The sequence below is a fragment of the Geotrypetes seraphini genome, chromosome 2 (genome assembly GCF_902459505.1).
Source record: "Geotrypetes seraphini chromosome 2, aGeoSer1.1, whole genome shotgun sequence".
Taxonomy (NCBI): Eukaryota; Metazoa; Chordata; class Amphibia; order Gymnophiona; family Dermophiidae; genus Geotrypetes; species Geotrypetes seraphini.
In genome coordinates, this window is record NC_047085.1 from 124,887,684 (window position 1) to 124,900,125 (window position 12,442).

General features: G+C 42.5%; 1 protein-coding gene across 3 annotated transcripts in view; it reads left to right on the forward strand.

Moving 5' to 3' along the window:
- Positions 1 to 12,442, forward strand: part of PRKDC (protein kinase, DNA-activated, catalytic subunit) — a 524,414-nt gene that overhangs the window by 153,054 nt on the left and 358,918 nt on the right. For all 3 annotated transcript variants that reach the window (XM_033933710.1, XM_033933711.1, XM_033933712.1), the window contains 3 exons: positions 3,700 to 3,799; positions 6,085 to 6,221; positions 8,882 to 9,136. In XM_033933710.1, coding sequence (XP_033789601.1) covers positions 3,700 to 3,799; positions 6,085 to 6,221; positions 8,882 to 9,136 — 492 coding nt within the window. The remainder of the gene's footprint in view (positions 1 to 3,699; positions 3,800 to 6,084; positions 6,222 to 8,881; positions 9,137 to 12,442) is intronic.

The following is a 12,442-nucleotide window of genomic DNA, read 5'->3' on the forward strand; positions in this document are numbered from 1 at the left end:
TAAATTGTAATCTGCTTTAGTTTAAGTGGAATAGAAATGTTATAAATAATGTTAAATGATTTGGAAATGGGAATGAGTGAGGTGATTTTAAATTTCCAGATGACACAATTCTTCCAAGCTGTTTAATCACATGATGACAGTGAGAAATTGCAGGAGTTCCTTACAAGATTGGAAGACTGGGCAGCCAAATGGCAGATAAAATTGAACATAGAGAAGTTCAAAATGATGTATGTTTGGAGGAATAATCCAAATCATAGCTAGAAAAGATTTACGTGCCATCGTGGACAGTATGTTGAAATCTTCAACTCAATGTGTGGTGGTGGCCCCAAAAAACAAACAATGTTAGGAATTATTAGGAAAGGAGTAGAAAATGAAATGAAGATTATGCTTCTGTATCACTCCATGGTGTGACCTCACTTTGAGTGTTGCGTGCAATTCTGGTCACTGCACCTCAAAATATAGTGGAATTTAGAAAAGATATAAAATGTTTGCGATAGAACTCCTCTTGTATGAGGAAAGGCTTAAAGAGATTAGGGCTCTTCAGTTTGGAGAAGAGATGGCTGAGCAAGATATAATAAAGGTCTATAAAATCCTGAGCAAAGTAGAGCAGGTAAAGATGAATTGATCTTTATACTTTAAAAACTAAACTAGGAGGTATTTCCATGAAGTTATATAGTAATATTTTTACAAATTAGAGAAAATATTTTATCACTCAACAATAAATAGTTAAGCTGTGGAACTTGTTGCTCAAGGATGTGGTAAAAGCATATGTGGGTTTAAAAAAAAGTTTGGATAAGCTCCTAGAGGAAAAGACCATAAACTGCTATCAAGACAGATATGGGGTCGTTAGCTTGGAATCTTGCTACTGGACATCTCAATTTCCATTTGTGTGTCTTGTTTAAAATACTTCTCTTCACTACAAATAACCATATTGATAGGCAGCAAAAAGAATAAAATCCTTTTTAAACATCTGGAAAAGACATAGACCCTAATTCTATAAGTGCTTCACAAGTTAAGCACTCAAATGGGGGATAAATAGCTGTTAGGCACCTAGCAGCTGGTCTATAAGTTAGTTATGTGCTTTAGTATGTAACTGCAAAGGGGAGCATAAATGTGGGCAAGGCATGGGAGGGTCACACATTTGGACATCGTAAGTTGCATGCCTAGGTACCAATAATAGGCACTAACATTTACACCTGCCTTTTCCATGGTGTGTTGGTAGCAAAGGTGTCCATATGACAACTTAGGTTCTATCAATAATAGAATCTGGATATCCAGATGCTGTTTTAGAATATTGTCATCGTGCACAGATTTTGGGCATCTAATGTTTAGCGCCCTTCATAGAATTGCCACCCTAGTGTATAGTATAAATCATCTTAATGTAAAGTAAATGTGTAAGATGGTACTTAAATTATTTTATAATGTACAGTGGTGCCTCACACAACGAACTTAATTGGTTCCAGGAGCAAGTTTGTTATGCGAAACGTTCGTTATGTGAAACGCGTTTTCCCATAAGAATACATGTAAAAAAAAATAATTCGTTCTGCAGCATAAAATATGCTAAGATGACATAAAAAAAGATAAATTTTTGGTTATTATTTTTATTTAGATACATCTAAAAACATAATTGTTTTTTAAAACAACACACATTTTTTAAATTTAAAGACAGACTAAGTAGAGTCTAATTTTACAGTGAGAGAGGGCAGAGTCTCAGCGGCAAAAACTGGGACTTAACTGTTCATTTTTTTTTTTTTCTACCGTGTTTCCCCGATGATAAGGCAGGGCCATCAAATAAGACAGCCCCCCCTTTTTAGAAAAAAATGTAAAATAAGGCACCCCCCCGCAAATAAGCCACCCACCGATACCTGCGCTTACCCGAATCGGGTGGTACGGTGGGTGACTCCGTGTGGTCCCTGGCACCCCCGACACGATCGGGGCAAGAGGGAGCTCAAGCCCTCTTGCCCCCCCGACTCCCCGACACGATCGGGGCAAGAGGGAGCCCAAGCCCTCTTGCCCCACGACTCCCCGACACGATCGGGGCAAGAGGGAGCCCAAGCCCTCTTGCCCCCCCCGACTCCCCGACACGATCGGGGCAAGAGGGAGCCCAAGCCCTCTTGCCCCCCCCCCCGACTCCCCGACACGATCGGGGCAAGAGGGAGCCCAAGCCCTCTTGCCCCGCCGATTCCCCAACTCCCCGACAATATCGGGCCAGGAGGGAGCCCAAGTCCTCCTGGCCACGGCGACCCCCTAACCCCACCCTGCACTACATTACGGGCAGGAGGGATCCCAGGCCCTCCTGCCCTCGACGCAAACCCCTCCTCCCCCCAACGACCGCCCCCCCCAAGAACCTCCGACCGCCCCCCCAGCCGACCCGCGACCCCCCTGGCCGACCCCCACGACACCCCCAACCCCCTTCCCCGTACCTTTCTGTAGTTGGCCGGACAGACGGGAGCCAAACCCGCCTGTCCGGCAGGCAGCCAACGACGGAATGAGGCCGGATTGGCCCATCCGTCCCAAAGCTCCGCCTACTGGTGGGGCCTAAGGCGCCTGGGCCAATCAGAATAGGCCCGGGAGCCTTAGGTCCCTCCTGGGGGCAGGGCCTGAGGCACATGGTCGGGTTGGGCCCATGTGCCTCAGGCCGCGCCCCCAGGAGGGACCTAAGGCTCCCGGGCCTATTCTGATTGGCCCAGGCGCCTTAGGCCCCACCAGTAGGCGGAGCTTTGGGACGGATGGGCCAATCCGGCCTCATTCCGTCGTTGGCTGCCTGCCGGACATGCGGGTTTGGCTCCCGTCTGTCCGGCCAACTACAGAAAGGTACGGGGAAGGGGGTTGGGGGTGTCGTGGGGGTCGGCCAGGGGGGTCGCGGGTCGGCTGGGGGGCGGTCGGAGGTTCTTGGGGGGGCGGTCGTTGGGGGGAGGGGGGGTTTGCGTCGAGGGCAGGAGGGCCTGGGATCCCTCCTGCCCGTAATGTAGTGCAGGGTGGGGTTAGGGGGTCGCCGTGGCCAGGAGGACTTGGGCTCCCTCCTGGCCCGATCGTGTCGGGGAGTCGGGGGGGCAAGAGGGCTTGGGCTCCCTCTTGCCCCGATCGTGTCGGGGAGTCGGGGGGGGCAAGAGGGCTTGAGCTCCCTCTTGCCCCGATCGTGTCGGGGAGTCGGGGGGGCAAGAGGGCTTGGGCTCCCTCTTGCCCCGATCGTGTCGGGGAGTCGGGGGGGCAAGAGGGCTTGAGCTCCCTCTTGCCCCGATCGTGTCGGGGAGTCGGGGGGGCAAGAGGGCTTGAGCTCCCTCTTGCCCCGATCGTGTCGGGGAGTCGGGGGGGCAAGAGGGCTTGGGCTCCCTCTTGCCCCGATCGTGTCGGGGAGTCGGGGGGGCAAGAGGGCTTGAGCTCCCTCTTGCCCCGATCGTGTCGGGGAGTCGGGGGGGCAAGAGGGCTTGGGCTCCCTCTTGCCCCGATCGTGTCGGGGAGTCGGGGGTGGGGGCAAGAGGGAGCCAGGCGGAGAGAGGGCAGTTAAGCGCAGTGCCTGCGCGGAAGGATGCAGCTCGGGCGACTTCGTTGTGTGAAACGAAGTTCGTTGTACGAATCAAGACATAAAGTTCGTTGTGCGCAGCGTTCGCTGTGCGAGGCGTCCGTTATGCGAGGCACCACTGTACTTTGAATATGTTCTATGTTTACCTTGAGGTTATTTGTCTGTTATACAAACAGGTACAGTTCGTCAGTGCTGTGATGCTATTGATCACTTGAAGCGTATAATTATTCACAAAGCACCCTCACTAAACAAGGCAGTGAAGCGACGTTTGCCAAGGTTTGTAGTACATAAGCTCCAGTGGACTAAACCTAATAATGTCTGAAGAGAGACAAAATTAAGAAATGTTGAATGCAATACCAAAGATTGAGTGCAATACCAAAAATTAGTGGCATTGCATCAGAATAAAGCATGGCCAGTGGTGTAGTGACTGCCTTTTGTTGGTTGGCTTCCATCAGGTTTTCAGGATATCTCAACTGAATATGCACAAGAGAGAGTTACGTGCCTTCTGTATTCAAATCTCTTTTCATTCATATTCCTTAGAGGTATCCTGAAATCATGATCTGTTGGTGGCTCTTAAGGACTGGGAATAAAAACCATTGTTCTAAGTCTTTAGTTCATGTACAGCACTGGAACCACTAAATTGCTCATCTGTTGGATGAAGAAGTTTGTTTGACAGCTCCTACAATCATTTTAATCCTCAAGCTTTTTTTTTTTTAATTTTCATTCTTTGCAGTGATTGTTTCTGCTTCCTGTTTGATGGAGTAGACCATACTCAAGGCAAAAGCTCTCAAGTATGGCTCATGCAGTCAATAAATAAGCATGCTTTATTCTGAATACTTCCTAATTCCAAAGAAATCTGTTTCAAGCAAAATTTGATTTGATTTAGGTCAACTTTTCATTAATGAGTTAAATCCAATGTAGGTTTTAATTTTCCATTGAGATGACCACTCAATCGTTGTTGTTTTGGTTTTAACAGCCCTATTGTATCTTTCTTTATCCTATTGTTCACTTCTTTCTTTTGAAAATGTCTTCACCCTTTGATTTTACTTTGGGTTTTTTTTTTGTTGTTGTTTTTTCTCCATTGTTTTAAGGGAAGCAAGCCAACTGTTCCACAGATTATCACACTGATAGCTATGACCACATTGTTTTGTAGTAGTTCCTTTTAATCACTCTTAAGAGAAATTCCATAATCTCTTATTTTTCCTATTTGCCTTGCAAAGTTTGTAAGCTCTGTCAAGCAGGGATTCTCTCTTTGTGTACAATGTTGTGTACCTCTAGTAGCACTCTTAAGATAACAGGAGCAGAGCTTGGAAGGGAATGCCAGTGTTAAATTAAAAACATAACTTCTTAACACTGGTATTCTCTTTCAAGCTCTGCTCCCACTATCTAAGCGTAATCAGCAGGGAAGAGGGAGGGATGACTGCTCCTCCCCACCCCCTATGATCACAGCTTTTGGATTTCTGCAACCCAAATTCATGACTTTGTACTTTCTTTGCACTGAATTTTAACTGCCAAGCAATTGACTTAACAATTTATAATCATATGCAGTATCACTCTCACAAATGTACTGACTAGATCTGGCCCCTTGATACCTGAGACTCATAATTAATCAACTTTCTCTTCTCAGAGTGAGTTTCACTGCATCCCTTTTTTCATTTATCTCCTCAACTATTTTCTAATCCAGTCTTTGAAATCAAGTCAACAGATACCACCTTGAAACCCACCCTCAGGCTATAAAATTTATGAGCTTCCTGAGATTAACATCATTCAACTGTGCGCTTCAAGTATTTTGATATAGAATGGGGGAGTAGTATAATGGTTAGAGCAGTAGGCTGAGAATTAAGAGAGCGCCTGGTTCAAATCCCACTTTGACTCCTTGTGATTTTAGACAAGTCACATGACCCTCTCTTTCTTCTGTGCCAGCATTTTTAGATATGCATATAAATTCTGGCTTAGCTTACACATAGTGGAACTTTGGTTTACAAGCATAATTTGTTCCAGAAGCATGCTTGCAAACCAAAGTACTCGTATAACAAAGTGAGTTTCCCCATAGGAACTAAGGGAAATTCGCTTGATACGTTCCCACCCCCCAACCCCCCCACCCCCCGAGACCAGTGGCACTGCTCCACCTTATTCCCCTCCTGAGGCCACCGGCACTGCTCCACATTCCCCACCCCCCCAAAGATCCGGCATCCCACCGCTCACGTTGCTCCCCCCCCCCCCCGCCGCGATCTGGCATCCCCCACGCACCCACCCACCCACATTTGAAGATGTTTTATATAGTACTATATTTTGAAATAATCCAAATATATTTATCCTTTTGTTTTTGTTAACCATGCTTCACTTATGTTTGGTCTGTTGGCTTAGCAACTGATTAGTATCTTAAGAACTAGTTGTTATTATGTGCTGCTTGTTCGCATACACAGTTTAAGTAGTAGACATTTGTGAATTTACATTTTAATAAAGAATGAGTATTGAAGTACACTTAAAAAAAATAAAGCAACTTTATAATGCACTGGGTATGTTAACTCTTGGTTTACTTTCTTCTTACCTTGACATAGGGGATTTCCATCCACTAAATCATCACTTTGTTTATCAGATTTTGTCTCTTGGCTGTTTGGGCAGTGTGGACGACCCCAAACTGAGTGCAGGCATAAAGCCATAGACCTCTTCTGTAATTTTATCCCTTTATTACCAGGTATGTTGATTGAGAAATAGAAAATCTAGAAGATGACAACCACTTGCTTATTTATACTTACCTACTTTGCAGAGATCCTGCATGATTGCTGGGCTTCTCCCATCTTTTCTCTGTAACCAAAATCCCTTGTTTTCTCACATGCTTGAATTGTCACTAGTTAGTTCAACTTCATTGGAGGTCTGTCTACTCAATGAAAATATATTTTGTCTTGATCTTTTTAAGTGTATCTCTGGTTTCTGATAACTTTGTCATTGAATTTCTTTCTATGAAAAATACTGTTTTATGGCACATTATTGAAAGCTATTAGAAATTTAGGGGCTCTTTTAGTAAATCACGTTAGAGTCTAGCTTTAGCACTTTTAATGCGAGACTTGCTTGTGCACTAAGGCCAGATTCAGAGTGTCATGATAGGCTTTTTAATTTTTCTGGTCACATGCTAATCACATCAGCACATGAGCCCTTACCACAACCTATTGTGGTAAGGGCTCCCATATTGAATTTTGAGTTGGACAGTTTGTGCAACCTAATGCAAGCTAGCTAACTGGATAATGCTTCCTTGCCCTGACATGGCCACTCCTGGAACAAAAAAATTTTAAACGCCCAATTAGCACACACTGACGGCAAATTATTAGCACACACTGATGGCAAGTTATTGTAAAATGCTTTAACCTGTTTTACAATAAGTTTTTTTTTCTGCTGAGTGGAAACTATACATCACTATGATGCGACTTTGAATTGCCTCCACTTTACTGAAGCTGTCTTGCGGGCGTGCCTTCAGAAGTAGACACAACTGATGATGAGATCTTATTAGAGATCAGTACAATAGTAACAGTACGTATTATTCAAATTCGCTTGCACTTGCTTTAAATTAGTATCGGGATTGTCTCCAACTTATCTATCCTCCCACTTCGAATTATACAGGCCTTTGAGGGAAACTAGAAGATCTCATTTATTTACCTATCCCAAGGTAAAAGCTTGTTGATATAAGGCCTTCCTAGATAGGACATTGACATTTCAAGCAGGTAAACTGCAATCTTGGTTAGGCGAATGTATCCATCAAGCCCTTTCATACTGTTCTTTTCGAAAATTAGTTAAGTCCAATCTGTTTGACAAATTTATCACCTAAATTAGGAGTTTTTTTAAAGATTGTAATTAGTGTATCCATTGTATGATTGTATTTTCACTGATTGTCCAGTTTCTCTTTTATGTAAACCGCCTAGAACTGCTGGTGATGGCGGTATAAAAAATAAGTTGTTATTATTACATCCATCTTTGAAACAGTGATTTATTTTAAGTACAGCCAGTGGTTAATGAATTTTTTAAATGCATAGATATCACTATATAGTCCAATATTTGTTAATAAAAATATTCTCTGTATTATATTCTCTATTCTCTGTATTGTCCCTTCCATATTGACAGTACAGCTATGCTTATGTAGTTAAAAAAAATATTCAATATTAAATTTGAGGGACATTCAAACAAGATCTTGTTTATTTATTTAGACCTGAATATGTTATCATTAGTCCCATTCATTACCCCAAGATTTTTTAAATAATTTTTTTCAAATTTTTAATTGCAATTATAATATATTCATAGGGCTAGAAGGTAAACAGTAGCCTTTATCTCTCTATTCAGCACTGCAACCAAACTTCAGTTTTTTTGGACCCAGCAAACACTAACACACTTTGTTTTTCAAGACATTCTGGTTATGTTCCATATCGCAATTATATTTTACATTGGATTTGGCATGTGAAAAAATGGACCTCAAACACCCAGCCATTCAAAATGTATCATTACTTACATCAACACACAAGGAATCCCTCTACTGATATTGGTCTCATCACTGTTATGGATATCCTCATAGACAGGCTAGCTGATGACAGAAGATACTTCACTGTGGCAAATACAAATAATCATCTTGGCACCATAAGGCAGCCCCTTCCAGCAATGCTGCTTCTGCTGCTCAGATGCAGAGTGTTTGAATGCTGAATCCAAAATGAATACAATCAAAATAATAAAAATGCAGCTGAAGATCAGAAAGATCTGCACAAGCATTTTAAAATGCAATTCCCCATTAAGCCTATTCAATTGAACCTGAGCAGTTCACCATCTCTGTTCTCCCCAAACTGAGTCATAGATAGCAGGAGAGTCGAGACGGCACAGACGTCCAAATCCTCCCTGCTCTGCTAGCAGGCACCCCCACCCCATCGCACGCTCAGGCAGCTATGGTAAGCATGTGCAGACCATCTACAGGCAAAGTAGATGGTCTGCACGTGCATGGGGATCGCTACCTAGTGATCCATGTCCTCGGATGGGGGCATGCCTCCGATCACCACCATTTGCATGAAGATGGTTGGTGAATCGGTCGGCCTGCCTCCAATCGCCCATGAATCGGACACGGATCTCCAGGTAAGTGAATCTAGCCCTAAGACGCCCATGATATTCCTGCAGTTAGCACACACTAAATTGCTTAGCACCCACTAATGAATTCCCTCATTAGAGGTGTTCATTTTTCAGTGCTTTAAGCCCAGCAATATTCATAAACACTGGAATCATTAGAAAAATATGAGGTAAAGTTAAATACACATAATATTCTAATACCTGTGTTGTCAGCTGTTGTTTCGTCATAAGTAACACTGCATTTATATTTTGCCTATTCAGGGAACAAATCTCCATTATCATGGTTGAGTGACCATCTGAAGAAAGAAGGGATCTCCTTTATTATAAGCAGATTTGAAGGTGGTGACAGTGATTGTGACCATCAATCGGGAATCATTTCTCAGCCAACACTTTGTGACTTAAAGGAACCCTTCAGTTTACGAGCTGTGGTGCAGTGGATGGATATGTTTCTTGCTGCTCTAGATTGTTATAATACATTTATTTGGATGCGAGCAATCAAGCCAAATGAGATGCTAGGTAAGTTTATTCCTGCTAAATATTTTGCAGATGGTCAAGCTGTATCGGTTCTAAATGTTAATGTGCTGTAAGCAGGCTCAGTAGGTTGTACTTAAGTCATCACAGGACAGGATGCCTATAGCTATTTATGTATTACATCTCATGAATTCTTGTGGCGATAGATCATTCCTTTGTGTAATGAGGTTACAATGGTCTAAACTAAGGTATAGTCCTAAAAAACAAGAAAGCAACATATCTGGAAAAGCCAAACTAGCTCATAGCCACTAGTATAGCCTATGTATTATTATTATTGGGTTTTCTATACCGTTCTCCCAAGGGAGCTCAGAATGGTTTACATGAATTTATTCAGGTACTCAAGCATTTTTTTCATCTGCTTTTGGGATACCACTTACATGCTTGAAATAAGTGACACACTTGTTTTCTTCTTTAATAAACCCGACCATGTGAGCCTTGGATGTATGAGATATGTATGAAAACAAAGAAACAGTGTAACTATTGATTCAACCCCACAGGTCCTTTCGGAGGGTCCTGCAGTTGGTAGACCTACATGGGGGAGGGGGGGGGGGTTAGGCTTTGAACTTAATTTGGAGAAGTCTGAAGCTTTACCTATCAGTGGGTATAATTATGAGGACTGGACTATTCCATTCCCCATCTGGAAAGTGGCACACGGACTAAAATATCTGGGGGGGGTCTATGTTACTGGTGACCTAGGAAAAGCTTATACTGAGAATTTTACCGTATTGTTGGGGAAGACCAGGGATCTTTTGGCTCTTTGGACATAGTTCCCTCTGACCTTGTGGGGTCGTATTGCATTGTTTAAAATGGTATTGTTTCCAAAATAGATATATGTGATGCAAACCTTTCCAGTGTATGTGACTAACAAGGATTTAGGTCTTTATCAGAAAGTTTTGAGAAAATATCTTTTGAACAACTAAAAGCCATGCTTGACTCTTGCCCAACTTTCTTTGCCTCGGGAGAGTTGGTTTGGCGTTGCCAGATCTGAGAAGATACAATATTGCTTGTCTTTTTAGACATCTGATAGATTGGATTAAGAACACTCAACATTATACCCCTGTTTCTCTCGAACAACAGTTGATGGCACCAAGGCATCTGCTTTATTACCTTCACGCCAAAAGACCTCACCGGATTTTTCCTACTCGTCATCATCCTTTGTTGAAATCTGTGTGACAGTGTCGGCAATAGTTGTGTAAACGTATGAATTTACCTTTTACTTCAACGGTTATATTGCCTTTATGGGGGAATCAAGACTTGGATCCGGACGCCACAAAGACTTACTTGCGGAGATGGCTTCCTCATGGACTCTGTTATGTGAGGGATATGATATCTGATTGGGGAACCCCCCTTTCGTTTCAGGATTTTCAAGCTCGGGGATTTTTGCAGGCTAGAAACTGGTTCTCCTATACTCAAGTTTCCCACTATCTTCAGTCTTTGGACCACTCTACCCTAACTGAAGATATGGCGGATATGATCACGGAAACTTTGATATTATCTCGACAACAGCGGACCAGCTTATCTTTTCTTCAAGTCAGCTTGGAAAGCTTTAGTGCCACCTGGGATTATGATGCTGTGGCGATGGTGTGGAATCAGTATCTTCCCTCTCAAGAACAGCTCACTGGTGATGGCTTGTGTCTTCTTATGAAGCATCTTACGAGATCGACCCGCTCAATTGTTTTGCAAGAACAACATTATAAATTTCTGCTACGTCTTTATATCTCTCCATATAGAGCTTATGGTGGATTCTTGGTTTGCTATTGTTGACATTTTTGAGTGTTTGTGAAGAAACCACACAGTAGACTTTTTTGTCTGTTTAGTTTTGTGGAATGTTGAGTATTGATGTGCTCGTTGTATGATTTACTGCACTGTAAAATTTTCATAATAAAAAATATTGAAAATAAAGAAAAAAAAAAAAAAAGAATCAGTGTAAGAGGTCTTCAGGTTCTGGGCTGTGACCATGTATTTATTATAAGACCTGACACGGGCTGTGTTTTGGCATCTCTGCCTGTGTCAGGGGTCTTGTGCTGTGCAACCATTTCTACTATCAAAAGACTGTGCCTGACAGATGCAAATTTTACAGTATTTCTTGTTAAAAATCTTTGCAATTCAAATGTGGATAACTTAGCTTGGGGATTAATGGGATAATTTTATAAGTGATTTGAGTACATAATGGTAAATGGGGATTTATAAAATTGTCCAGAGGTATTTATGCATATAAAAGTAGATACACTTCTCCCTCTGTATTTGTTGTGATGGGGGATTAACGGACCTGCGAATACAGAAAAACCGCAAATAACTTTTTCATATGTTATTCGCTGTTTTCTATTAAAAACCATCGTGATTATGGTGAAACCGTGAATAACATGGTGGGAGAACTGGTTCTGGGCTGTGACCATGTATTTATTATAAGACCTGACACGGGCCGTGTTTTGGCATCTCTGCCTGTGTCAGGGGTCTTGTGCTGTGCAACCATTTCTACTATCAAAAGACTGTGCCTGACAGATGCAAATTTTACAGTATTTCTTGTTAAAAATCTTTGCAATTCAAATGTGGATAACTTAGCTTGGGGATTAATGGGATAATTTTATAAGTGATTTGAGTACATAATGGTAAATGGGGATTTATAAAATTGTCCAGAGGTATTTATGCATATAAAAGTAGATACACTTCTCCCTCTGTATTTGTTGTGATGGGGGATTAACGGACCTGCGAATACAGAAAAACCACAAATAACTTTTTCATATGTTATTCGCTGTTTTCTATTAAAAACCATCGTGATTATGGTGAAACCGTGAATAACATGGTGGGAGAACTGGCCTGTTCCTGAAGGAGAGGCAAAACACGGCGATTTCTCTATTGGGGGGAAGGAGCCAGCAAGCTAAAAAACGCGAATAATTGAAACCGTGATTGCTGAAACCGTGAATACGGAAGGAGAAGTGTACTCAGAATAGACAACACCTTTGTTTGAGTGTTCCTGGGATAGATAGAGTGGGAGTGGGATTAGCACATATGAAGATATTTTATAAAATATGTGTATACACATAGATTCTTGCTGATACATACCCATACAGACTTAATCCTGCATATGTACCAGTAAGACTCTACACATATGAGGTGAGGAGTGGCCTAGTAGTAGAGCGGCACCCTGAAGTTGCGAGGTTGAATCCCAGTGCTGCTCATGACCCTGGTTAAGTTGCTTAATCCTCCATTGCTCATCGCTTTGAATATGTAACCACAAAAAGGCGTTATACGGGTCACATTCCCTTTCCCTTCAGAGCACATGTAACTTTG